Raw genomic sequence first — 25,507 nt, 5'->3', positions numbered from 1 at the left:
TCCCTCAACAACATCCTCGCTTCAGAAACGTACGATATCTACTGCTGGCCCCATTCAATGGAACGCGCTCCCGCCAGATATCAGGCTAGAGATCTGCCACTCTACATTCAAAAAGAAACTTAAAACCTGGCTCTTTAAACAAGCTTTTACAGGACCATAAGCACTTTTTTCCCCTACAGCCAGCAAGAGTTCCTCATCATATTCCCCAGGTTCTATACTTCTACTCGACTCTGTATCCATTCTCTTGCTGCAGGTCTCATGTGACATTTACTGTTTTGCTTTTATGTTTTTGTTTTTGTTTATACTGCTCAATGAGACTTGTTAGCTAATATGTTTACATTACAATGTTAATTTTGATCTAGTTTACCCTTTTCCAAGTTCCACAACCTTGTTCTATGTAATGCCTCTAGGCAAAAATTTATGTTCAGTTTCAATGTAAACCGATGTGATCTGTATTTCATACAGGAACACCGGTATAAAAAAAATCTAAAAATAAATAAATAATGCACACAGTGAATGGAATGCTGATTGTGCTCCATTATTCTCATGTTGAGTCATGAGTGCTTGATGGCTTTGTTGATTATGTTGAACCATTCTTAGATTGTTCATTGTCACTGTCCTGGGAGTGTAGAATAGAAGGAACAGAGGAGGCCGGTTCAGGGGGAAGGACAGCACATTTATGCAAAAGAGGGGAGGATCAGGTGGTCAGGTTCCTCCCTGCCCCCAGTTCTCAAGTGTCCAGTTCTGGTCTGTGGAAAAGCAGACAGCCCTGGAGTCTGGGAGGGAGGGAATGAAATACCTATGGGTTCGTGCCCTAGAACTTTGAAGGGCCTCGCCATGGCTTTGGCAAAGTATTATCCTGCAAAGGAGTTTCTGTCCTCTGAACTGCCTTTGTAACGATCTCAGATTAGTCTCGTTTGGAGCTAATAAAATGTAGAATTCAAGACACCCAGAATGAATCGTAAAAAAAAGGGCCTCCTGTAAGCCACGTGCAGCAGCCTGCCTGCCGCCCAGCTGGCAGCCCGAGGCGTGGCCCGGTCAGGAGGGGCGGACCGAAAGTGTTTACAGTTCAGTCCGGTTCATGTGTTCGACGTTCCAGCGAGGGAAGCTGCTCTCGGCAACCGTGCAAAGTACAAGGAAAGAAAGAAAAGAAGGGGCTGGTTGGCGCTCGGAGAACGCTGTGCTGTGTTGTTGAAGGCGTCCCGGGCAGGCGCCGAAGGTCAGCTTTCAGTTTGCCTTTTCACTTCCTTCGCAGTCCCCCTCGGCTCCTTTGGGATCGCTGGATTTCTCACCGCCTCGCACTTCTTTGCTGTTCGTAGAGTTGGCCCGTCCGTATTTCCTGTGGGATCAGACCTATTCCCCACCTAGAAAACAGGGTGGCATGTTGAAAACCCGCTTTTCTTCCTTAATAACGATCTAAAATAAAGGCTGGGCTGTCACGTCCGCCCTTCTCGATTGGCTACGCTTTAACTTAGAAGCGTGTTCGCCACTTCTAAAACTGCAGTTGCACGCCTTACTCGCCTCCATTTCCTTTGCTGCCCGTTTTAACTGAAGGGTCTCCGGATTTGGAAATACAAAGACGCTAAGTCCAAGACTCCGTACTTGTTTTAATTCATTTCTATGCTCTCACTGCTGCATTGTTTCGAGTTGCAACCTAACCAGCATGCTGTCTTCTTTCTTTCTTTTTTAATACGCTACAACTGCGCCAAGTATCGGAGTGGGGAGTTTCCAGAGGCCCTAGAGAGCCGGGGTCTCCCTTCTCTCCTGGTACCCGCGGTCAGGGCCCAGGAGGGGGCAGACAAAAGGATCTCCATTGTGGGCATGGGTTCAATAGAGGGAGAAACACAGTGCAATCGGATGTGCTGACTGGGACGTAACATTAGGACCTGCTTGCATGAAGGGAGCAAGGATCATAGTAAACTTCCTCGTTTTCTGCTCATTCTCCAGTTAATTTACAAAGAAATGCGGACCTTGCACCTGCACTGGGGCCAGAGCGAAACGCTTTTGTCCAGTTTCGATAAACTGTGGTTACAGATACCGATCACGCCTATTGTGACTTTGCATGCACCACTCGTTCTCTTTCTCTAGATATTATAAGTTGCAGAGTTGTTAGGTTGCACCTGTGAAATTGCTGGGGGGGTGAGGAGTTTCGGGTCTTAAGTTTTGACAGTCACATCATTAACCTTAAACTATCTCTCTTGTGAGGGAGCCATTGGATTCTCCTGTGAACCCTTTAATAAAAAATAAAAGCAAATACCGGCAATAGACTTCTCACAAAATTGTGGCAATAAGAAATCAAACACAAGACAGGTCTGACACACAGAATATTTTGTAGAGTTTAAAAATAACTGTTTGGGTTTATTACCTGACTTTTCAAATAAGAACGGCATTAGTAGTTTTTATCTGAAAACGTATAGCTTGAATAACACCCAAAGCTGGATCTTTCCCTCAAAAATAGTTTCTTGCCTTTGTCGTTCAAATGTTTCTTTGAATCTAGTTCAGCATATTTGAATGGGAAATTGAGGAATGTTGTCTTTTGAATAGAAACATAGAAACATAGAAATGACGGCAGAAGATGACCAAACGGCCCATCCAGTCTGCCCAGCAAGCTACGCAGTTTATCCATTATTATTTTTTTTTTTTATCTTCCCCCCCACCCCTTTTTTTCTCCCCCTCCCCCGTCACTATTGGCTTCCAGCACCCTCCGGCCCCAATTCCCTTCCACCCCTCCACCAATGCAGAGAGCAGTGCCGTATCCGCATCCCAATGAACATCCAGTTCAATCAGGGGTAGCAACTGCCACAATAAACGGCCACACCCCTGCCCCATACTCTTACCCACCTCTGTTTTGCTTGTTTGTTTTTTGTTTTTTTGTTTTGGTTTTTTTGTTTTTGTTTTTTTGGAGATGGCAGCCCTCCAACCTTCCGCTCCGTGAAGGTGGAACACAAACCACTGGCATCCCACTCCGTGAATGCCTCTGTGGCTACTGAATAGAAACAGAAATGGCAGCAGAAAAGGACCAAATATCCATCCAGATCGCCCAGCAAGCCCATGGTAGTACCTGCCGTGCTTTACAGGTCACCTCCATACTTATCAGTTTCCCAGACCTTAAAAGTCAGGGCCCTTTTTTTTATTGCTGTCTGACTCCAGTTCCCCGTTTTCACTTGGTAAGGATGGCTTACATTTGTCTGTGGCAGGAAGGAGGATGCTAAATGAAAAATTCAGTTCCCTGTACGTACCGGGATCAGTCCAGACTCCTGGGTTTTGCCTCCCTTCCAGCAGATGGAGTCAGAGAAAGATTTGACTGACTCTGCCCTATATCCTGAGGTGCCACCTGCAGTCCGTCAGTATTTCTCTGACTCCAGCAGATGGTTGAGGTGCAAAATCCTGCAATCTGGGCAGTCTGTGGTACTTACAAAAATAGACAGCAGAGTTTGTAGGTGTTTTGTTAGGTTACAGTCTGTTGGTGTGTGTTTGTGAGGTTTAGTCAGGATTTTCAATTTGAGACTACCTCTTTAAAAAAAAAAAAAATTCTAAACAGGCTGACTGTTTTCAGCGGCCGATTTGCTGCCTCCCAGGGGATGGTTAGGTCCTGAGGGGACCATCCCCCCTGGTTCTTGAGGCTGCCGGAGTTGGGGAGGTCGGTGACCCAGCAACCACTACCGGCGGGGGTGATCCCAGCTCACTCACCCTGCTCGGTGCGGTGCCTGAAGAGCAGATAAGTGTTAAAAAAAAAAAAATCTTTGCAGGGATCGCCGGCGCTTTAGTATCTCTGGGGGGGGGGGGGGGGATTGTCGCCGGGGCGCCAGCTCTTCATTTTTGCTTTTTCCTGTGCCGTTTTTGCTGACGCCGTGTGGCGCGGCCTGCCGCAAGTGCGGGGACGTGCGCACCCGAGTGTCCCAAGATGGCCCGTGTGTCTCGTGCCTTCCCGGGGGTGAAAGCACATTACATGGGGCCGCAAACCAGCGCTTTGACCGGCCTGTGGCTCAGCCAGGACGCGACGGGTCTCTTCATTCCCTCAGCAGGAATGGACGCCATTTTGGGAAATTTTCCCGCGGCGACTCAGACAGCGATGAGGGGGAGGGTCGGATCCTCTCTCCTTGTCTCCGCAGCAAACAGTCCCCGAGGGAGGCGGATCACAGCCGAAAGACACTGAAAGGGGGCTGGTCTCGATGAGGCCTCGGACCTCTCCTCCTCCTCCCGGGGGATTTTATTAGGTTTCTACATAGTTTACTAGTCACAGCAGGGGAGGAGGAGGTGCTGGGGGACTGGTTCAGTGGACCCGGACGTCCGTCCATGGAAACGCTCGAGGTCTTTCGACCTAGGCTCCGACCTTTGAGTTAAAAGTCCCTGGAGGTCTGGGGCAGGCTGCGCTCTGGTTTCTACTTCGGAGGACTCGGATCAGCACCTGGGCCTGCCAGAGTCCCGTGACAAGCTCTCTACAGATTCGGATCTTGGAGGGGGTTCTACTCAGAATACCTGTCCTATACTTTTCGGAGTGGATGGAGATGACCCCAAAGTTGTCCACCGTTTTAGGAGACAGGTTAGTCCCCTTATCCCGGCAATTCGGGCAGAATTGGGGATCGATGCCCCACAGACGGACTCCCGAATGGGGAATGTGGATCCAGTGATGGTGGGGTTCAGGGGACCGCATATGTTTTTTCCCCTTCCATATATCTGTCACCGTCCCCCTGTTCCGGGATTGGGACACCCATGAGTTGGGACTGAAAATTAGCAAAGCCACGGATAAGCTGTACCCTTTGCCGGAAGAAGCCTTGGAGGTCTTGAAGCTACCGAAGGTGGATGCCGCAGTGTCCGCGGTCACACAAAAGACTACTGTTCTGGTGACGGGAACCACAGATCTTAAGGACCGCATGTTGGCAATACAGCTCAAGTGGATTTTTTTGAGGTATCCACCCTGGGTGTGCAGGCGGCGATGTGCAGCAGCTTTGCCCTGCGAATAGAACTTCATTGGGTACAGTACTTACAAAGTAATCTGGCACTCTCCAACAAAGAGGGCCATAGCCTACAGCACTGATGCTTTGTATGATCTCCTCAGGACTTCTGCTCCCTCTACGGTGTCAGCGGTGCCGGCTCATAGACTCCTCTGGTTGAGAAATTGGTTGGCGGATGTGCCATTTAGTAGGGATATCTGCCCTTTAAGGGTAAATTGCTTTTTGCTAAGGCCTTGGAGGATATGATACAATCTTTAGGGGAGAACAAGGTGCATTTGCTGCCGGAGGACCGGCCTAAAAGTCGTGGTTCCTTTCCCTCGCACTCACACTTTTGGTCCAGTCTGAGGTTCCGTCCTTCTCGGCCATCTGGTCCTCTACGAAGCAATCTTCAGGGTGGCAGCAGTCTTGGTTTCAGTCTTTTCATGGACGTCATTTCGGCAGACCAGGAAACCCCCAAGCAGCGGGGGGGGTTAAATCTGCCCAATGAAGTGGGGCCAGTCCATTCCCCAGTTCCGATTGTAGGAGGCATGCTGTCTCTCCTTTATGGGGAGTGGACCAAGCGGACATCAGACCAGTGGGTCCTTCAGATGGTAAATCAAGGTTACGAGTTAGATTTTGTTCAGCGTCTGAGGGATTGGTTTCTAGTGTCCCTGTGTTCTTATCAGGAAAAGCGTTGCGCAGTGCGAGCTACTCTGCAGTGGCTGTGCATCTCGGGGACATCGTTCTTGATTCTCGATTGGAGCAATGGAGAGGTTGTTACTCCATTTCTTTTGTGGTTCAAAAAAAAAAAAAAGGAAGGAACGTTTCGGCCCATTCTAGACCTCAAGGGAGTAAACCGCTGCCTCTGAGTTTCCAGGTTTCGCATGGAAGCTCTCCGATAGGTCATTGCGTCGGTTCTCAAGGGGAAGTTTCTGGCATCCCTGGCTTTGATGGAGGCGTCTCTACACATCGCTATCCACCCAGATCACCAGAGATTCCTGAGATTATGCACCCTAGGCTGCCATTATCAGTCCCGAGCCTTGCCATTTGGGTTGGCAACAGCTCCCAAGGCATTCACCACGGTGATGGTCGTTGTGGCGGTGCAATTCCAGAAGGGAGGTCTTTTGGTCCATCCCTATCTGGACAACTGGCTGATTCGAGCAACAACAGAGCCTCTTTGCCGCTCGATGGTGTACGTAGTTCTTTCTCTCTTGCAGTCCTTAGGCTGGGTGATCAACTTCGAAAAGAGCAGCCTTACGTCTTCCCAGTCGTTGGAGTTTTCTAGGAGCTCTGTTCGACTCGCATCAGGGAAGGGTGTTTTTACCCGAACAGCGCTGCTCAAGCTGCAAGGACAGGTACAAGATTTGTTGTTCAATCCCTCTCCACAGGTGGGAGATTATTTGTGGGTCCTCGGCTCGATGACATCCACTCTGAAGCTGGTTCCTTGGGCGTTTGCGCATATGAGACCAATACAGTTTGCATTGCATCCCGCTGGAATCTGGTTTCTGAACGGTATCGCCTGCTCCTTCCCCTTACATATGCGGCTCGCTCTAGCCTGAATTGGTGGCTGTTGGGGACAATTTGCGGCGGGGGATGCCGCTGGAAATCCCTGAGTGGACGGTGGTCATCACAGGTGCCGGTCTCTCCGGCTGGAGAGCAATGTATCGGAAGACGTCAGTCCAGAGCCAATGGTCCATGGAGAAGGCCCAGTGGTCAGTCAATCGCTTGGAGACCAGGGCTGTGCGGTTAGCATTGTTGGCACTTCAGCCTCTCCTGCAAGGGAGATCAGTCCTATCCGACAATGCAATAGCAGTAGCGTATATCAATCGCCATGGAGGAACCAGGAGTCAACCAGTTTGGGCGGAGCAACACCTAGTCAGAGTTACAGCCTCTCACATCGCCAGAGTCGATAACGTTCAGGCCGATTTTATCAATCGTCCTCGCCTAGACCCCAGGGAGTGGGAGTTAGGCGAAGAAGCCTTTCTGAGGATATGGGCCAAGTGGTCCAAACCGGCGGTGGACCTAATGGCAACACTTCAGAATGCTAAGACACCTTGCTTCTTCAGTCGGAGGCGAGAATGGGGAGCGGAAGGGGTGGATGCCCTAGTAGTTCCCTGGTCCAAGGACATTTTTCTCTGTGTTTCCGGCATGGCCTCTCATAGAGAAGGTGCTCAGGCACATAGAGGCGCTCCGGGCTGAAGTCATTCTGGTGGCTCTGGAGTGGCCACATCATCCTTGGTTTGCAGACTTTGTCAGCCTGGCGGTGGTCGGCCCCTTGAGGTTTCGGGATCTGCCATATCTTCTCTGTCAAGGTCCCGTTTGTTTGGAAGAGGTGGATCGCCTTTGTCTAGCAGCCTGGCTTTAGGGAGCCGTCGTCTGAAGAGCAAGGGGTATTCCGACGCGGTAGTAGCTACTCTTTTCCGTTCGTGTAAGACCTCCACGTCTCTGGCATATGTCAGGGTGTGGAGTGTTTTTGAGTCTTGGTGTGTGGATCACCAGGTACATCCTACGCGGGCTTCAGTTTCGGATATTTTGCCCTTCTTGCAAGCTAGATTGACAAAGGAGTTGTCCTGTAGTTCATTGCGGGTACAGGTAGCAGCCCTTGGCTTCTATCGAGGTAAGTTACACGGTGTTTTGGTAGCGGCACACCTGAATGTAGCGCGTTTTTTTCTCCGGACGGCAAAGCTGTTGTGTCCCCCATACCGGAACCCTTGTTCCTCTTGGAGTTTGAACCTGGTGCTCAAGGCCCTGTGCATCGCGCCTTTTGAGCCTCTTACAGCGGTGACATTGAAGGATCTTACATTGAAGGCGATGTTTCTGGTGGCTATTTCTTCAACAACCAGTGTGTCAAAGCTTCAGGCCTGTACGGATTACCGATTCTGGAGTTTTCTTTGTGGACGGTGCCGTCTTTCCTGCCAAAGGTGGTCGCCTCATTTCATTTCTACCAGTTCCAGCAACCCTATTATATTGTAACTTTTTTTGTTTCTTATGCACTTGTTAAATGTACAAAGTTACTGCACCCCTTGTTATTTGTAAACCGGCATGATATGATTGTATCATGAATGCCGGTATAGAAAAGCTCTAAATAAATAAATAAAAAATAAAATTTGACTCAATCAGTGGAGCTTTCCAATTGTTTTTCTGGTTTAAACCGTTCGGATCCTGCGTCTAAGGATAATGCAACAGAATGTGTTGCATTCTGTTGCATTACCTGGGCGTCACCAATGGCTTCCGTATCTTGGACCATTTGTCTGTGTTATGGAGTGGTCCAAACCGGGGGCACAAAGTGTCCTGTGCCACGATAGATCATTGATTAAAGGGGGCCATTGGTTCTGCTTATCTTCTAGCTGGTCGGACTCGTCTGGTCGGCTTGAGAGCTCATTCTACTCGTTTGCAAGCAACGTAGTAGGCAGAGTGTCAGCTGGTTTCTCCTCGAGATTTGTACAGTGGTGACGTGGAAGTCAATACATACCTTGGATCGTCGTTACTGTTTGGATGTCCAGGCTCCGGACTCTGCATCCTTTGCAGAGGGGGTTCTTCGGCTGGGACTCTTGGGTTCCCACCCACATTAGGATAGCTCTGGTACATCCCAGGAGTCTGGACTGATCCGGGTACGTACAGGGAAAGGAAAATTGGCTCTTACCTGATAATTTTTGTTCCTGTAGTACCACGGATCAGTCCAGAGTCCCACCCAGTAGAGTTATTGAGAGTCCGCTCGATCACTGTTTTGTGCATAATCTGCAGATAAGGGCTGGCGGTGTTTACTGTTTCGTTACGTTAGCATCTGACATAGAGTCCATGAGTTGGAAAGATGCTTAGGTCTATTTAGTTCATTTGGTTCTTGTGGAGTTCTGCTTGAATATCGATTAATACTGATGGACTGCAGGTGGCACCTCAGGATATAGGGCAGAGTCAGTCAAATCTTTCTCTGACTCAATCTGCTGGAAGGGAGGCAAAACCCAGGAGTCTGGACTGATCAGTGGTACTACAGGAATGAAAATTATCAGGTAAGAACCAATTTTCCTATTCAGTTCAAAGAAACAGAAAAGGCAACTAGGAAGAGTAACTGGAAAGCTATGACCACAAATGCTCGTAGTTTGAGCAATAAAATCCCAGACCTGCAGGCCCTAATGGTAGAGGTGGAATTTGACATTGTTGCTGTTACACAGACATGGTTCACTGAGACTCATGATTGGGATGCGGCCATCCCGGGCTATAACTTATTAAGGAAGGATAGAGAGGACAGAAAAGGAGGAGGAGTAACTATGTCAAAACAATATCCAAGCAACTGAATTGCAAGAGTCATGGAGTAAAGAAGAAGCATTATGGGCCTTCCTAAAAAAGAAAAGATGGTACTTCCAGGTTTACTGGTGTGATCTACAGGCCTCGAACCCAAACAGATGAACTGGACAGAGACCTGCTCGAGGTGGGAAAGAAGGGAGAAGTGTTGCTTGTGGGAGGTTTTAATCTTCTGGTTGTGAATTGGTGCATCCCTTCTGCGGAATCTACAAAAAGTAGAGAGAGAGTGGATGCCCTTCAAGATGCTCTTCTCAAACAAATGGTAGTGGAACCCACGAGGGTGGGTGTGATCCTTGATCTAGTGCTCACTAATGTGGATAATGTCTCTGATGTTCAGGTAGGTGCCTACCTGAGCACTAGTGATCATCAGACAGTATGGTTCAATATCGCAAATAGGATACAGGGAAGTCACACAAAGACCCATGTTTTGAATTTCACAAATACGGACTTTATCAAAATGGGGACGTACCTGAAGATAGAACAAGAAGACTGGGAGAAAATGGGTGAGGTGGAACAGTGGGCTGAATTAAAAGGAGCTATTACAAAGGCAACAAATATATATGATAGGAAAGCAAAGAAGAGAAGAGGAAAAAGAACTGATCTGGTTCTCTAAGTAGGGGGCTGAAAAAAATTAAAGCAAAAAGAACAGCATTCAAAAAGTATAAAAGTTCTCAAAAAAAGGAACACAGGGAAGAATATCTGTTTAAAAACGAGGGAGACGAAGAAAGAAATCAGGAAAGCAAAAATTCAGGTGGAAGAAAGAATTATCAAAGAGGTAAAGAGAGGAGACAAAACATTTTTCAGACATATCAGATAAAGAAGGGAGGCCCGAAGTGGTATAGTGACAAGGAGCACTATGTGTGGAGATAGATGAAGAAATGGCAGAAATATTAAACAAATACTTCAGTTCGATGTTCACTAAAGAAGACCCTGGAGAAGGACCGTTTCTGGTTGACAAGACCATAGATAGAGAAGGGGTAGTGAAACTCCCTTTGCGGAGCCTTCACATCCAGAGCCGTAGTCTGGCAATGTGGCGCCTATGGCCAAGTGAAAAACTGCGCCCTCACCCATTACACAACACGACACTGTGGCGTCAAGCAGAAAACCCTGCAAAAAAGCAAGAGGCACTTGAAACTCATATGGCATTAGGCCTACTGTGGCCTTCTTATGTCTCTCTGAAGGTCATGCCCATGTGGCTTGGGCATAGGCATGACCCTCACAGAGCCACAAGAAAACAGAATTACAATGCAATTAACTTTCTATAATCAAAACAACACTAACTGCCAGCACTCAAACAGCAACAACTCTACTTATGAAAGTTAACATTGCAAATATTACACGAGACTTAAAACAGCAATACACCCACTATTAGGAAAACAGAACATACAAACTACTCATTATTGGACTACCTCATTTCAGTCACATATGCAAAACACAGATAGACTCTCAAATACAGAATAAAAAGACCATAAAATATTACTAGAAATGTACAAACAAAAACTGAACTGGAAATTACAACAAGCCAAATTCTATATGAGCTGCAACAATGGAAAAACAGAAGCATTACCATTCCTCATAAAACAATACACTTAGTAAAACCATATCAATAAAAATAATTCAAAACTAATTAATAGAATAGCATTCAAAAATTAAAAACTCACACATTTTCCAAACATCAGTAAAATATTTCAAATCACAAATAATTAATACTAATAAGGATTTTAAGCAATTCCCCGTTATCCATATCTAAAACTTTTGATTTCCAGAAGCCCTGAAATTGTCATGGATTAGCAGGTAGAGAGGAAGGGGGGTCAGTCTCCCACACACATGCTCTCTCTCCCAAAAGCATACACACATGCATGCTCGCTCTCTCTCTCCCAAAAGCATACCATACATGCTCTCACTCTCCCACAAAGTCTTGCTCCCCTTCCTCCCCCCCCTCCACTCTCCAGCACTCTTGGTCCCAACTCTCTCTCCCCTTTCAGATCCCCAACTCCCCAGCAGTTTTGCTCCCCTCTCCCCTTCCAGATCCCACACTCCCCAGCAGTCTTGCTCAACAGGCCTGCCCTTCCAGACCTCCACCTCCCAGCAGTCTTGATCCCCCTCCCACACCTTCTCACCCACAATCCCCTCTCTCACCGCAGGTAGCCAGTGCATGATTTCCTTAATGCTGCTCACCCCTGCGGTGCGAACGCAATCTCCTCATTCACCCTCCCTGCATCTGAATAATCAAAAGATCGTGGCCTTGCAGCGCGGGCTGCTTTCTGTCTCCCAGCGCTGGTGCCTGAGTGACGTCATCAGGTGATGATAGCCGGGGAGGAAGAATCAGCCTGAGCTGCAAGATTACGATCCTTCCATTCTTCAGGAAGCAGGGAAGGGTGAGTTAGGGGATCACGGTATCGTTCAGGAAATCATGCGCCATTCCACTGCCACCAGGGAGAAGCCTCAAGTTGTCCCCACGTTCCGACTCCTATGAGTGGAAAAGCAGCGTGGCTCTGCCAGAATCATCAGCCACAGATGAAACCTGGGCCTACTTTTTTAATGAGTCTTGAGCATGATTCCCCGTCATCTCTGGTGGGGGGGGGGGGCAAGGGTACAGTCCTTTCTTTCAAAGTGGAAAAAGACCACCAAGGAATGTTGGGTCCTAAAAATTGTGGAGTGTGGTTACTGCTTATACTTCTCTCACCTACCCTTGACCTAGTGGTTTTCAATGCAGATTCGTCTTTGTCTGGAAGTGGCACCACTCCCTCAGCAGAAGGCAGTAGAACTGGTTTCCGATCCAGGAGCAAGGCCAATGGTTTTGCTTCTGCTATTTCCTCATTCCTAAGAAAATTGGGGGGCTGAGGATTTACAAAGACTTCGGGAGAAGTTTATCTTGAACTCCCGCCATATGTTTCTCCAGCTCATTCAGTCCAAGAATTGGATGTGCATTCTAGATCTTAAGGACTTCAATGCTCATATCTCCATTCGTCCATCTTTCTCACTGGAAATACCTTGGGTTCATGGTGGAAGGGACTCATTACCTATACAAGATCCCTCCCCCTTTGGCTTGTCTGCAGCCCCAAGAGTTTTCACCAAGTGCCTGCTAGTGGTAATTGCATGCCTGTGGTGGCTGGAAGTCTGCATCTTCCCCTATCTGGATGATTGCTTGTAACAGAACCATCCCAACAGGAGATTCTGGAATTCTTTTAGAAGGCCATTCATCTCCTTCAGCCTTTGGAGTTCCTGGTCTGTTCTGTCAAACTGAATTTCATCCCTATTCAGAGGCTTCAGTTCATAGGAGTGTAGATATACTTGGTTTGAGAAAAATCATTCCTCCCAGAAGAAAGAGCTGTGGTGATAAGGGGACTGGAGAAGGCCCTACTGCAGCAGGATCAGACTCCTGCCTGATCAGACTTTATCCTTGGTCACTAGGCAGCGGCAGTGCATGTTATCTGAACATGAGGGGTTTACAGTAGGGCCTTCCATGTTGATGGGCCAGCTGCAACAGCCATTATCCAATTGAATCTGGATGACAGTTGGAATGAATGTGGCCTTACAGAGGTGGTTTAAAAAACTGTCAGTCCTGGAGGTGGGCTTCCCTCTGCAAACTCCACCTAGTCAAGTATCTCTTTCCACTGATGCCGCCACCAAAGGGTGGGGGAGTTCATATTGGGTATAGCTTGCACTCTGGTCACATAGTTCTCAGCAGAGAGTCATCTTCAGATCAGTCTCCTATAGCTTAGTGTTATCTGATATGTGCTGAAGGGTTTATCTCATTTTCTGATGGGAAAGAATGTTGATCCAATCAAAGAGCCAAGTGGCCATGTTCTACATAAAACTGGAAGGGATCCAGGCTCCTTTTGCCCTTTGAATGGAAACTCTCCATATTTGTGCATGGATGTTTGGTCCTGAAGGGACATTCTTTCCAGAAGTCCTAATCAGTTTTGATGGACTGTTTCAGCCTAGTCCTACTGCACCAGTGGCCCTTGGATCAACGAATGTTGGATGACCTATTCATCCTCCTAGGGTCAACTGACCATTGTTTATTTCAGAGAGCAACAGGATAGTAAAAAAGGTTTTGCTGTAACTTCGAAGCAAGTTCATTTCAGCTCCTGATGCTCATCTGGTACATTGGGATGCCTGTGTTCTAATGCATATCTGCCAATCCTATTAAATGTGAAGATGATCCAGAAGGTGCTCTAGCATTGCCAAGGTAGGTTTGATTCCCCTTCCTCATGTGGTTGTCCAACCAACATAACCATCCCATTGGATACTTCTCCATCTCCTATCATGCAAGAGGAAGGCAAACTCTGCCATCTGAAACTATCCTCTCTGGACCTCGTGGCATGGATGTTGAACACTCAGTAGTTTCCTCCTTTGTTCTTCCATCTTAATTTGTCAGGAAGCCTTTGACTAGAAAGTCCTATAGCTTCAAAAGGAAAGATTTTTGTCCTGCTGTCAGGCCAGCTCTCTGGACCTATCTACCAGCACCTTTGTGCCATTGCCACATATCAATAGGTAGAAGGTGCTCCAATCTCCATTCATCCCTTGGTATCTAAATTTATGAGGAGATTGTGGCATTCTAAACCTCTGGTGCTTTGGAATCTTAATGTCATTTTAGCTCATCTTATGAAGCCTCCATCTGTACCTCTGGAATTGGCTGCTTTAAAGTGCTGTTTTTGGTAACTGTTAAATGTGCTTGACAGCTCTGTGAAATATAAGCAGTGGTCTCCTATTTGCCATGCCTCCAGTATTTCTACAATAAGATGGTCCTACATCCTCACACTAAGTTTCTTCCAAAAGTGGTGTCAGCTTTTCACATCAATCCAGCCATTGTTCTTCCTATCTCTTTTCCAAGGCCTCATGCAAGTGAAGGTGAGAAGGCTTCTTAGACTGTAAGATAGCCTTAGCCTATTTGATAGAGACTGCCTCATTGTTAAGCTTTTCAGCTGTTTGAATTCTTTGATCCCAATTAGCTAAGTAGTAGTTTTCAAATTGGCTAGTGAAGGGCTTGGCAATTCCGGTCCTTGAAGGCTGCAAACCAGTGAGGTTTTCAGGATATCAATAATGAATATGCATGAGGGAGATTTGCATGCACTCTGCCTCAGTTGTATGCAAATCAATATTCATTAGGGATATCCTGAAAACTAAACTGATTTGCGGCCCTCGGGGACTGGAATTTCCCACCCCTGGGCTCGTGTACTCTATTGCACACTATTATCTGGCAGGCTTACAGATTACAAACTCTTCCAAGGTTCATCAAAGGAGAGCCATGACAGCTTCAGTGGCTCACCTTGGGGGTCACTTTAATTGTAGACATTTGGAAAACTGTGACTTGGTTGTCTGTATACGCCTTCATGTCCCACTACTGTTTGGACAGGATATCAAGAGATGACAGTAGTTTTGGACAAGCGGTTTTGCACAGCCTGTTCACCCAGTAAGTAATCCATTCTCCGCTGGTGGGGTCGGGTTGCTTTTTCAGTAATTGCTTCATTACAACCCTCAGCTTGGACTCCCATGTGTCATGGATAATCCATGCCTGCTTGTTGACACAGAATGTAAGTGTTTTTTTTCTCCATAGACAGCAGGGTGAATTAGCCATATTTATTACTATCCACCTCCCTGGAGAGTTGATTACCTTCTAAAAGCTAAGCTCTGTAATAGACTTAAGGGCTCCTGAGAACCACTGTGCTTTGTTCAGTAAGACCTTTAAACTGAGGTTTGAGAGATGGGTTTGTTTGGTACCATCAGATGGCATTCCTAGTGTCATGACTAATTTATCCTGCTGTCTATGGAGAACCCTGTTTACAGGTAAGCAGACTTGCTTTATCCGTCTGCTCAATAGCCAATCAATTGTATATAAAAACAAGTTTGTGGAGGTACTCTTCAGTGATCAACAAAGATGGCTGCTTAGGCACGGAGTTCTGCAACCCTGATTGAAAATACATGCCAATTCTCCCACTGCAAGCCTGCATAATTTGACTGCTGTGGGTTTATTACTGACAATGTTCTCTGGATGGCGTTCAAATGCAAAACTGCCAATTTAAAGCAGTTTTCGTTCAGCCGACAAGCTGCCGACCTCCATGGGTCTGAAAGCACATCGACCATGAATCCTCCCGAAGGCCCAGTTATGGACAACAAAACGGCAGCAATTTTACTTGTCTCTGATCTCCCGACTAGAGATGAATTGCGAGGCTGTTTCCTGGAAATCAGGTCAGATCATAAGTAGCACAAAAAAATCTGCTTGATTCCATATCTGAAATAAGGGAGGACTTAGCAGTGTTGGGTACCCAAGTGGATGAAATTGACACAAGCGTTGAAGGCCATGCTGACGCCTTAAATAACCTCTCGGCACAGCAGAAGCTTATCTTAACTGAAATGGCAGCGTTAGCAGAAAAGTTAGAGGGCATTGAAAATCGGACCAGGCACTGCAATTTAAAGATTAGGGGAGTCTCTGAATCTAATGCTTATAGAGACGCAATGCTGGTGGCAAAAAACATCTGCTCCTACGTTCTTTCGTTACAGACTGACACAGCATTGTCTGCTGACAGCTATCTTAACCAAGTAAAGATTGAAAGGGCTCACAGAGCTCTTGGCTCCAGATCTGACAACTGGGCCAGGAACATAGTGCTGTGCATGCACAGTTTTGCCCAAAAACCTTATTTTTGATCTGGCATGGAAGCAGTCTGATTTGTCATGGAAAGGTCATCCTTTTCCAAGACTTAGCGCCCTCCACTCTTTGCAAGCACTATGAGCTGCGCGATGTTATTCAAGCGCTGCGTTATGCACTCCTCTGCTACAAATGGACTTTCCCTTTTGGTCTGCTTTTTGTGGCTAAAGGCACTACGTTCCGGGTGAAAACAGTGACTGAAGTGGTGAATGCTTTTAAGCAAGCTAATATCTCCTTCACCTTTTCTGCTCCAAAGATGGCGGCTGAGATGGCAAAGGTGGGTAACTATCCGAAATGGCAGCATTCCGGAAAAAGAGGCAGGAGTCTTCGCAAACAGTCGGAGAATTCCTGCTCAGCTTTGTCTGATCAAGGGTGATGGACGTAGTGGATTTCCCATTTCTGCAGATATTTTTGAGTCTCAAATGTTACTGCTTATGGGCTCTTAACTTTTTGCTTTTAGTCTCATGCACCTTCAGTTTACAGCGCAATGTTTTGAATGCATAGTTCTTTTTGTATTCCATAGCTTTCTTATCAGGATATTGTGCTAGTTGCTTTTGCACAGTATTTATTTTTGAATGATTGGGGAGGCTTGGCTCTGTTTCCATGTTGGTTGGTCACTTATGTCCCCCAGGAGCTGGTGGATCTACTAGGGTGGTTGGGTAGATTGAATACAGAGTTTTGGGAATTTTCTGGGAGGGTGTTTGGTTTTTTTTATTCTGTTAGAGAGGGTTACCTATCTTTCCTTTCTAAGGCATCGGGGTGCAATATCTATGGTCTTACTCCTCTACTCCTCTACCTAAGTGTATTGCCATGATGGCCAGGATCTTATCCCTGAATGTAAAAGGTCTTAATGAATTTTGGAAACGCTAGCTTTTATTTGCTGAACTCATACATCATAAGGCTGCCATTGCATTTCTTCAAGAGACTCATGAACGCCGCCTCTTTTTTTTTTTTTTTTTTTTTATAAAGATTATCCCCACCAATTCTTTGCAGTGAGCACAGTAGGTACTAAATGTTTCGGTGTAGCTATCTTGATCTCTAATTCTTTTAATCGTGAAGTATTTTTCCAGATCTGATCTGACTGGTAGATATCTTTTACTAAACCTTAGAGTGAGTAGTGATATCTTGACTTTAGTCAACCTTTTTTCTCCTAATTCAGACCAAGCCTCATTCCCTCAGAAGCTAGATGGAGTTTTGCTCTCTCATATAGAAGGGCTGTTGATCATAGGGGGGAGACTTTAATCTCACTAAAAGTCCAGAACTAAATAACACATAACTGATTCACACATGGGGCGATGAAACTACTTGGTTCTCTGATTTCTCAATGGAATGTTGTGGACATCTGGAGACAGAGACATCCTTTCTCTCAAGTTTACACCTTTTTCTCCACTCCTCATGGGAGATACTCCCGTATTGATTACTTCCTTGTTGATAAGCTTTTGCAGAATTGGGTGACTGATGCAGATATAAGAAGTATTACCTGGTCTGATCATGCTCTTTTCTGGTTGGACGTTTCATTCACCAATTTGGATTGTGGTCAGTGATTTTGGCGCCTTAATGAAAATTTACTGGAAGATGATATATTTGATGATACTTTGAGTCAGCGGATGTGGGAATATTTTCACATATATGCCCTTACTCCTAATTCTAAACCCATGATCTGGGAGTGCTCTAAAGCAGTTGCCAGAGGCATTTTGATATCCTATGCCACGCACTGTAAAAAGGTAAAAGCACTAAGCAGTCTCATCTTCTAGCAGAGGTGACGCAGTTATCTAGGGACCACATGCAAATACAGTCCAGGTGGGTGTTCCATAAACTATCTTTAACTCGTTTAGAACTATTTATTATTTATTTATGTATTTGTAATCTTTTATATACCGACGAACTTTGGGAACATCTCATCGGTTCACAGTAAACAAAATGCAGCTAACGAGCTTTACAGAGAACAATGAACAATCATTAATAGGTGAACTAGCTTTACAGAGAACAAGCAATAATAGGGACTTTGTTTACAGAGAACTATAAACAATCAATAAAAGGGGGAACAAACAGGGTAGGGAAGAGGGGGGCTGGTATCTTTACAGAGAACAATCAATAATGGAAACTTTGTTTTACAGAGAACTATAAACATTCAATAAAAGGGGGACAAAAGGGGTAGAGAAGGGAGGGGCTGGGAGTTAGGGGGGGGGATCTAAACAGTGAGTAGAGAAAATGGGATTAAGAAATACAGGAAATCTAGACTGCAATTGCTGGATGATGCCAGTGTTGCTTACAAGCTTGAATTGACCAAACAAGAACATTTTGAAGGAAGAAATGAGGTTAGCCTGACTTCAGTGCCAGGAAAAATAGTGGAAATTGTTCTAAACATCAAAATCACAGAACATATAGAAAGACATGGTTTAATGGAACAAAGTCAGCATGGCTTTACCCAGGGCAAGTCTTGCCTCACAAATCTGCTTCACTTTTTTGAAGGAGTTAATAAACATGTGGATAAAGGTGAACCGGTAGATGTAGTATACTTGGATTTTCAGAAGGCGTTTGACAAAGTTCCTCATGAGAGGCTTCTAGGAAAAGTAAAAAGTCATGGGATAGGTGGCGATGTCCTTTCGTGGATTACAAACTGGCTAAAAGGCAGGAAACAGAGAGTAGGATTAAATGGACACTTTTCTCAGTGGAAGGGAGTGGTCAGTGGAGTGCCTCAGGGATCTGTATTGGGACCCTTACTTTTCAATATATTTATAAATAATCTGGAAAGAAATACGACGAGTGAGATAATCAGATTTGCAGATGACACAAAATTGTTCAGAGTAGTTAAATCACAAGCAGATTGTGATAAATTGCAGGAAGACCTTGTGAGACTGGAAAATTGGGCATCCAAATGGCAGATGAAATTTAATGTGGATAAGTGCAAGGTGATGCATATAGGGAAAAATAACCCATGCTATAATTACACAATGTTGGGTTCCATATTAGGTGCTACAACCCAAGAAAGAGATCTAGGTGTCATAGTGGATAACACATTGAAATTGTCAGTTCAGTGTGCTGCAGCAATCAAAAAAGCAACAGAATGTTAGGAATTATTAGAAAGGGAATGGTGAATAAAACAGAAAATGTCATAATACCTCTGTATTGCTCCATGGTGAGACCGCACCTTGAATACTGTGTACAATTCTGGTCGCCGCATCTCAAAAAAGATATAATTGCGATGGAGAAGGTACAGAGAAGGGCTACCAAAATGATAAGGGGAATGGAACAGCTCCCCTATGAGGAAAGACTAAAGAGGTTAGGACTTTTTAGCTTGGAGAAGAGACGGCTGAGGGGGGATATGATAGAGATGTTTAAAATTATGAGAGGTCTAGAACGGGTAGATGTGAATCGGTTATTTACTCTTTCGGATAGTAGAAAGATTAGGGGGCACGCTATGAAGTTAGCATGGGGCACAATTAAAACTAATCGGAGAAGTTCTTTTTTTACTCAACGCACAATTAAACTCTGGAATTTGTTGCCAGAGGATGTGGTTAGTGCAGTTAGTGTAGCTGTGTTTAAAAAAGGATTGGATAAGTTCTTGGAGGAGAAGTCCATTACCTGCTATTAAGTTCACTTAGAGAATAGCCACTGCCATTAGCAATGGTAACGTGGAATAGACTTAGTTTTTTGGGTACTTGCCAGGTTCTTATGGCCTGGATTGGCCACTGTTGGAAACAGGATGCTGGGCTTGATGGACCCTTGGTCTGACCTAGTATGGCATTTTCTTATGTTCTTATGAGGCTGGATGATATCTGACAAGGACTTTAAAGGCTTTGCAACTTCATAACTCTATAGCCAAAGTTAAAAATGCACAGGGAACGTGGTCACTAAATCATAGATATTCAAGAATGCTTTACACAGTTCTATAAATCCCTCTTTAGTGCTGACCAATCTATTTCAGATATTGATATTGATGAAGATCTCCTTTTTATACCACTCTCTCTTTCCTGACCTCTAAGCAACAGAATTTTCTAGACAGCCCAGTCAATACATATGAGGTGCTACAGTTCTTTAAGACCTTGAAAGCGGGTAAATCACCGAGATTGGATGGGCTAGCTAGTGGCTACTATAAAAGGCTCTCATGGGGGTCAGTTGTCCCTTTGACAGATATGTTCAATTCCCTGAGGGATGGGGGATCATTGGCCCCAATTCTAATGTTGCAGGCATCTGTTCTTGCGAAACCTGGTAGCAATCCTACTCTCTGTAGCTCGAACCGTCCAATCTCTAATTAACCTGGATCTTAGCATTTTACCCAAAGTTCAGGTGGAGTGCTTAAACAGGATTTTACCCCAACTAGTGCAATATGATCAAGTGGGTTTTATCCCACACCACTCAGCAGCAGATAATGTACGAAAGATTGTTGATCTGTTATAGTGAGTTCATCAGGAGAAAGTACCAACAGTGTTACTGTCTGTTGACGCTGAGAAGGCATTTGACATGGTGCACTGGTACTTTTTATTTAAAACCCTATGGAAAATGCAGTTTGGTTCTTTTTTCCTTTGTTGGGTTGAAAAATTATAAGATTCCCCCGGAAGCAAGGTGTTTGTCCATCGGACCGCTCTGCCTTACCTCTTTTTCTCCTCTTTCTCTCTCCTTGGGTAAGATGGTTGCCTCTGGTGCCGAGGGTCTCGGCGTTTCCAAACCAGCATGGGCGTCCCAGTCCGCCATGCTCACTCCCGAGGCCTCCTAGGGCACGAGCGCACACATCTTCTACGCTCAAATACACATCATGGCGGGAACCTCGGGGGCGGCCCCACCCATGACATCAGTACCTCCGGGTATATCAGGCCTCCGCTTCCGCTACCACCTTGAGTTAGCAAAGACTTCGGTTTAGCTACTCTGACCACTCTAAGCTGTAAACGTAGATGCCGCTTTCACTTCAAGGGCCTCGCTCAACTAGAACCTCTAGACAACCGCTCCTCGGGGGGTCTTTCTCTCTTCTACCTTTCAGGATATCAGACTATCGGGTACTTGCTTCTCGAGGGCCTATCTTATATCCTGCATCATGGACCTTTGGTCCCACCATTCCATCACCAGGAAGATGCCTTCATTCCTGTGAGTACCTCTATGATCTGGTGCTCCAGCTCCACCCACCAGCCGCGACGTTGCCCACTCTGCGGACTCCCGCCTATCGTGAACATCTGAGCCTGTTGAGCGTACTGGCACTTCGTGGATCAGTGCCTTACCTTCCTACTTCTAGCATCTATTTACAGCATTACAATAAAGACTCTATCCATACTGCGTCTGCTATCTGCGTTTCAGCCAATCGCAGTGGTTCCCCACGGGGCCCCTCCCTGTGGGCGGAGTCATCTCCATTGCGACCAAGGGTCCACAATGCCACAAACACAACACAAGGGTGAAAGTGAATGGTGGATATGGAGATTGTTTTGCAATAGGCCATGGAACCAGCCAAGGTTTCCCATTATCCCCTTTATTATTTGCCCTGTTTTTGGAACCCATTACCACCTGAATTAGGCTTTCCAATGAGTTCTTGGGGGTTGAGATTGGTAGTCAACAGTGTAAAATCTCTGTATTTGCTGATGACCTACTTTTCATCATATCTGAGCCATCTTTTTCACTATCACAACAAAATTACCGTACAATGCTTTTAGCAAGGTTTCAGGGTTTAAAGTCAATCTGGAAAAATCTGAACTATTGAATGTTAATTTGGATGCACCTACTCTGTCTAATCTCAGTCAAAACTTTCCCTTCCGTTGAGCTAAATCCTCCCTGAAGTATTTAGGCATCCATATCAGCCCCGATGTAGATGATTTATTTGGTTTGAATTATAATCCACTATTGTGGGCGGTGAGCAGAGATCTGGACAAGTGGAACAGAAAATGCTTTTCCTGGCTAGGTCAAATAGCCATTATCAAAATGAAAATTTTACCCAGATTTCTTTATCACTCTCCCCATCTTCTTGCCTGCAGCCCTTTTGTGTTTATGGCAAAAGAAAATGTTTGATTTTATTTGGAGAAGGCACCCACCTTGGGTAGCTCAGGTAACTCTATTTCAGCCCAAGAAAAGAGGTGGTCTGGCCATACCAAATCTTCTATGGTACTGTGCTGCAGCACAATTATAGGCACTTATTGATTTTCATCGGTCTGTGGAGGTTTATCAATGAATTTTATTGGAGCAGAGCATGGTGGAGTCTATTCTCTTATCGGCTCTCCCATGGCATCCTTGTTCCACTTCGCTTCCTCTGCATAACTTGCCTGTATCTTTGGTTACTTCATAACTGGTCTGGTCACAGTGGTGACATTTTATCTCACATCTTTTCCACAATATAGCTTTTCCCATCTGTAAGCCTTTTAATTCATTTACGGACTGGAAGTCACATGGGATAAAAAGAATTGGCCACTTACTGGAGCGTGGTGAGGTTATGAAAATAAGTGATATTCTCACCTGATATTGTATGACAACCTTACATTTTTTAAAATATGTGCAAGTCAGACATTTCCTACTTGCACAGCAGAAAACCCTGGTCATAAGACAGAGTAAATCCCTGTTTGAAAATTATTGCGAGCAAGCAGATAAGTTAAAAGGCCTCGTGTCTAAGGTGTATGATATTCTCAATCACTGCAAGCTTGATAAATTTTCATATCTTAGGGTCTGGGAATTGGATATTGGGGGAGAACTGAGTGCTGAGGAGTAGGACTCCATCTATTCCAACGCTAGCAAATGCTCCATATCAGCCAATCTTCAAGAAAATTGCTACAAGATATTATTCCGTTGGCATCTTACACCATTAAAATTACTTTCTATGCATCCTTTGGTGAGCAATGTGCTGGAGAAATAGTGGGAATATAGGTACCTATATGCTTGTTTGGTGGAAATGCCCGTTGATTGAGTCTTGCTGGCGCCAAGTTACTGATTGACTATTGCAATGTTGGAAATTGAAAACACATGTAGTGCTTGCCATGTACTGCTGGGGCTACCAGTGGTGGGGGTCCCTAAACCTCAACATTGCCTTTGTCAGTAGATTTTTATAGCAATGCGGTATTAGATTGGCCGGTTATGGGAAAGCTCTGACACTCCTTCCTTCCAAAGATTAGTATGTCATTTATATAATAATTATCATTTATCTTATATTACGGCTTTGCACCATAATTGTTGAAAGTCCTTTAGGGCCATTTGGGGTCAATTTGTGCAATGGAGATGTTCCCAGGGGATAAGGGGTGATTGGGCTTGGGGGTATACTGAACAAATGTTTTGGATAACTGTTTACTGTTGTCTCCAGCTATTGTTTCATTTCTGTGCTGATATCCAATAAAACTTTCAATATTAAAAAAGAAAAAGTTGATCATATTAGGGAAAGGCTCTTCTCCCCCTCCCCCCACACACTTTGCCAAAATGCTTGGTGATTGATCTGTCTCCTTTCCACTCCTGCCCCCCTTGAATTAGGTTCTGGAAGCGAATTTGCTCGGAAAAGAAGGATTTCTCCCGTGCACCTGTTCCAAAATGACAGCCTGGGCATCTGGAGACCCAGATCTTGACCGAGTGCAGTGTGACTTGGGCTTCACAGAAGCCATCAACCAAAGTATGCAGATCCCCAGCAGGCTGAAGGTGGCAGATGAAGCCACTGGACAGAAGGATGCAGAAGTAAAGGAAGATCCACCACCACCTTCCTTCCAGATGCACATTCCTGATAGGATATCGTTTTCAGGTGAGAGAACACCTTCTGTAAACGTGCAGCATAATTTCACAGGATGCATATTCAGCACTAGTGCAAAACCCCGTGCACACCCAGGGTGAAGATTTAATTTATTTATTTAACACTTTTCTATACCGACCTTCATGGTGGAGACCATATCAGGTCGGTTCACATCGAATAGGGGAACTGAACCAAGAACAGTAACCAAAAACAAAAGGTTGAACATGAAAAAGCAAAGTTACATTTAACAGGGAAATTAAACTTGGAGGCCAATCCCACAAGACTTCTGGCGTTTGGTTTCAGAATGATTGATTAGGCACCGTCTGCAATCAAAGCTGGAAGCCACAACTTAAACCCCTGGCTATTTTTTTTTTTTTTAAGATCTATAACCATTTTGTAACCTGTGTGGTTTTGTTTGGTACTGCAGTTGTAAAAATCTGTTTATCTGTTTTGGAGGAGTGTGTGAAACAGACCGGAGCCGTTTATTACACAATAGGTAAATCTTAGGCCACTCACTTTGCCCAGTTGCTCCTCCCTAGCTCTTTCTAGTACTCTGTGACTATCCCAGCATTCTCTGGTTACTGCCGTCTCTGCTGGTAGATTATTCCAGAAACCAAAAACCAAACCCACTAAATCTTAAAAAATTAATGAGCAAAAACTACACTGTTTTTTGCTTAACAACACAAAAAATTTGTGAAGATGGACGGTGATAATTTCATACATATGTAAATCATTAAGAGGTATCTAACCAGGTAACCAAATGAATGATTGTGTATAATCATTAACCAACCACCACACAGTTTTGAATCTGAAAACAAATGCAGTGCTTTAAACAACGTGTAATGAAAAATAAACGCAATTGAAAAATAACCAGCCGCGCATCATAGAAACACATAGAACATAGAAATGACGGCATAAAAAGACCAATCGGCCCAGCAAGCTCCCACACTTATTTTCCCCTTACTTAGCTGTTTCACCGACCAGCAAGTTCAAGGCCCTTGTTGGTAACTGTTTGATTCAAATTTCCTGCCACCACCTGCCATTGATGCAGAGAGTAATGTTGGAGTTGCATCAAAGGTGAAGCATAAGGCTTAATGGTTAAGGGTAGTAACTGCTGCATCAAGCAAGTTATCCCGATGCTTGTTTACCCAGACTGAACAGATCAGTGCCTTATTGGATGTTGTCTGAATGTAAATCCTCTTTTCCACATTTCTCCCTGCTGTTGAAGCAGAGAGCAATGCTGTATATGCATTCAAAGTGAAGTATCAGGCTTAATTGGTTTAGGGTAGTAACTGCCGCAATAAGTAAGCTACCCCCACACTTATTTGTTTACCCAGACTGTGTAGTTCAGGCCTTGTTGGTTGTTGTCTGAATGCAAATCCTCTTTTACACATTTCCCCTTGCGGTTGAAGCAGAGATCAATGTTGGAATTGCATTAACCGTGTGAAGGCTTATTGAGTAAGGGTAGTAATCACCAGGTAGTAGCCTCCACTCCAATAATCCACCCCCATGGCTCTTCTCTTCATTCCCATCCTCTAGCCTTTATGGATCTACAGTGTTTATCCCATGCCCCTTTGAAATCCTTCACAGTTTTTGTCTTCACAACTTCCTCCGGAAGGGCATTCCAGGCATCCACCACCTTCTCCGTGAAGAAATACTTCCTGACATTGGTTTCAAATCGTGACCCCTAGTTCTACGGTGACCTAGTTCATAAAATATTAATAACCTCACATCGATATATTTAGCTATTACGTCATTTGACGCTGTCGGAAGGATTTGACGAGAATTGTCTTTTCCTCTTTGCTGCTAACTCAGCAATAGGAATGCATTATTTGAAAGTATTTTTCATAAGAATTGATATTTATTGGCTACAGAGAAGATAGACGTATCGCAATGGCACTTTTTAGTTGAGCTTATTTTTCATTAAAGTGTCCATGCGAT

General features: G+C 45.0%; 1 protein-coding gene across 3 annotated transcripts in view; it reads left to right on the top strand.

Annotated features, from left to right (window-relative positions):
- The first annotated feature begins 1,058 nt into the window (after positions 1-1,058).
- LOC115094365 (mitochondrial fission factor-like) overlaps positions 1,059-25,507 on the top strand; it is a 65,921-nt gene continuing 41,472 nt past the window's right edge. For all 3 annotated transcript variants that reach the window (XM_029607351.1, XM_029607349.1, XM_029607348.1), the window contains exons 1-2: positions 1,059-1,219; positions 23,317-23,578. In XM_029607351.1, the coding sequence (XP_029463211.1) occupies positions 23,374-23,578 (205 nt within the window). In that variant the 5' untranslated portion in view covers positions 1,059-1,219; positions 23,317-23,373. The remainder of the gene's footprint in view (positions 1,220-23,316; positions 23,579-25,507) is intronic.

Source organism: Rhinatrema bivittatum, chromosome 6, assembly GCF_901001135.1.
Source record: "Rhinatrema bivittatum chromosome 6, aRhiBiv1.1, whole genome shotgun sequence".
Taxonomy (NCBI): Eukaryota; Metazoa; Chordata; class Amphibia; order Gymnophiona; family Rhinatrematidae; genus Rhinatrema; species Rhinatrema bivittatum.
Note: the sequence above shows the minus strand (reverse complement) of the source record. Positions and strands in the feature narration are given on the sequence as shown.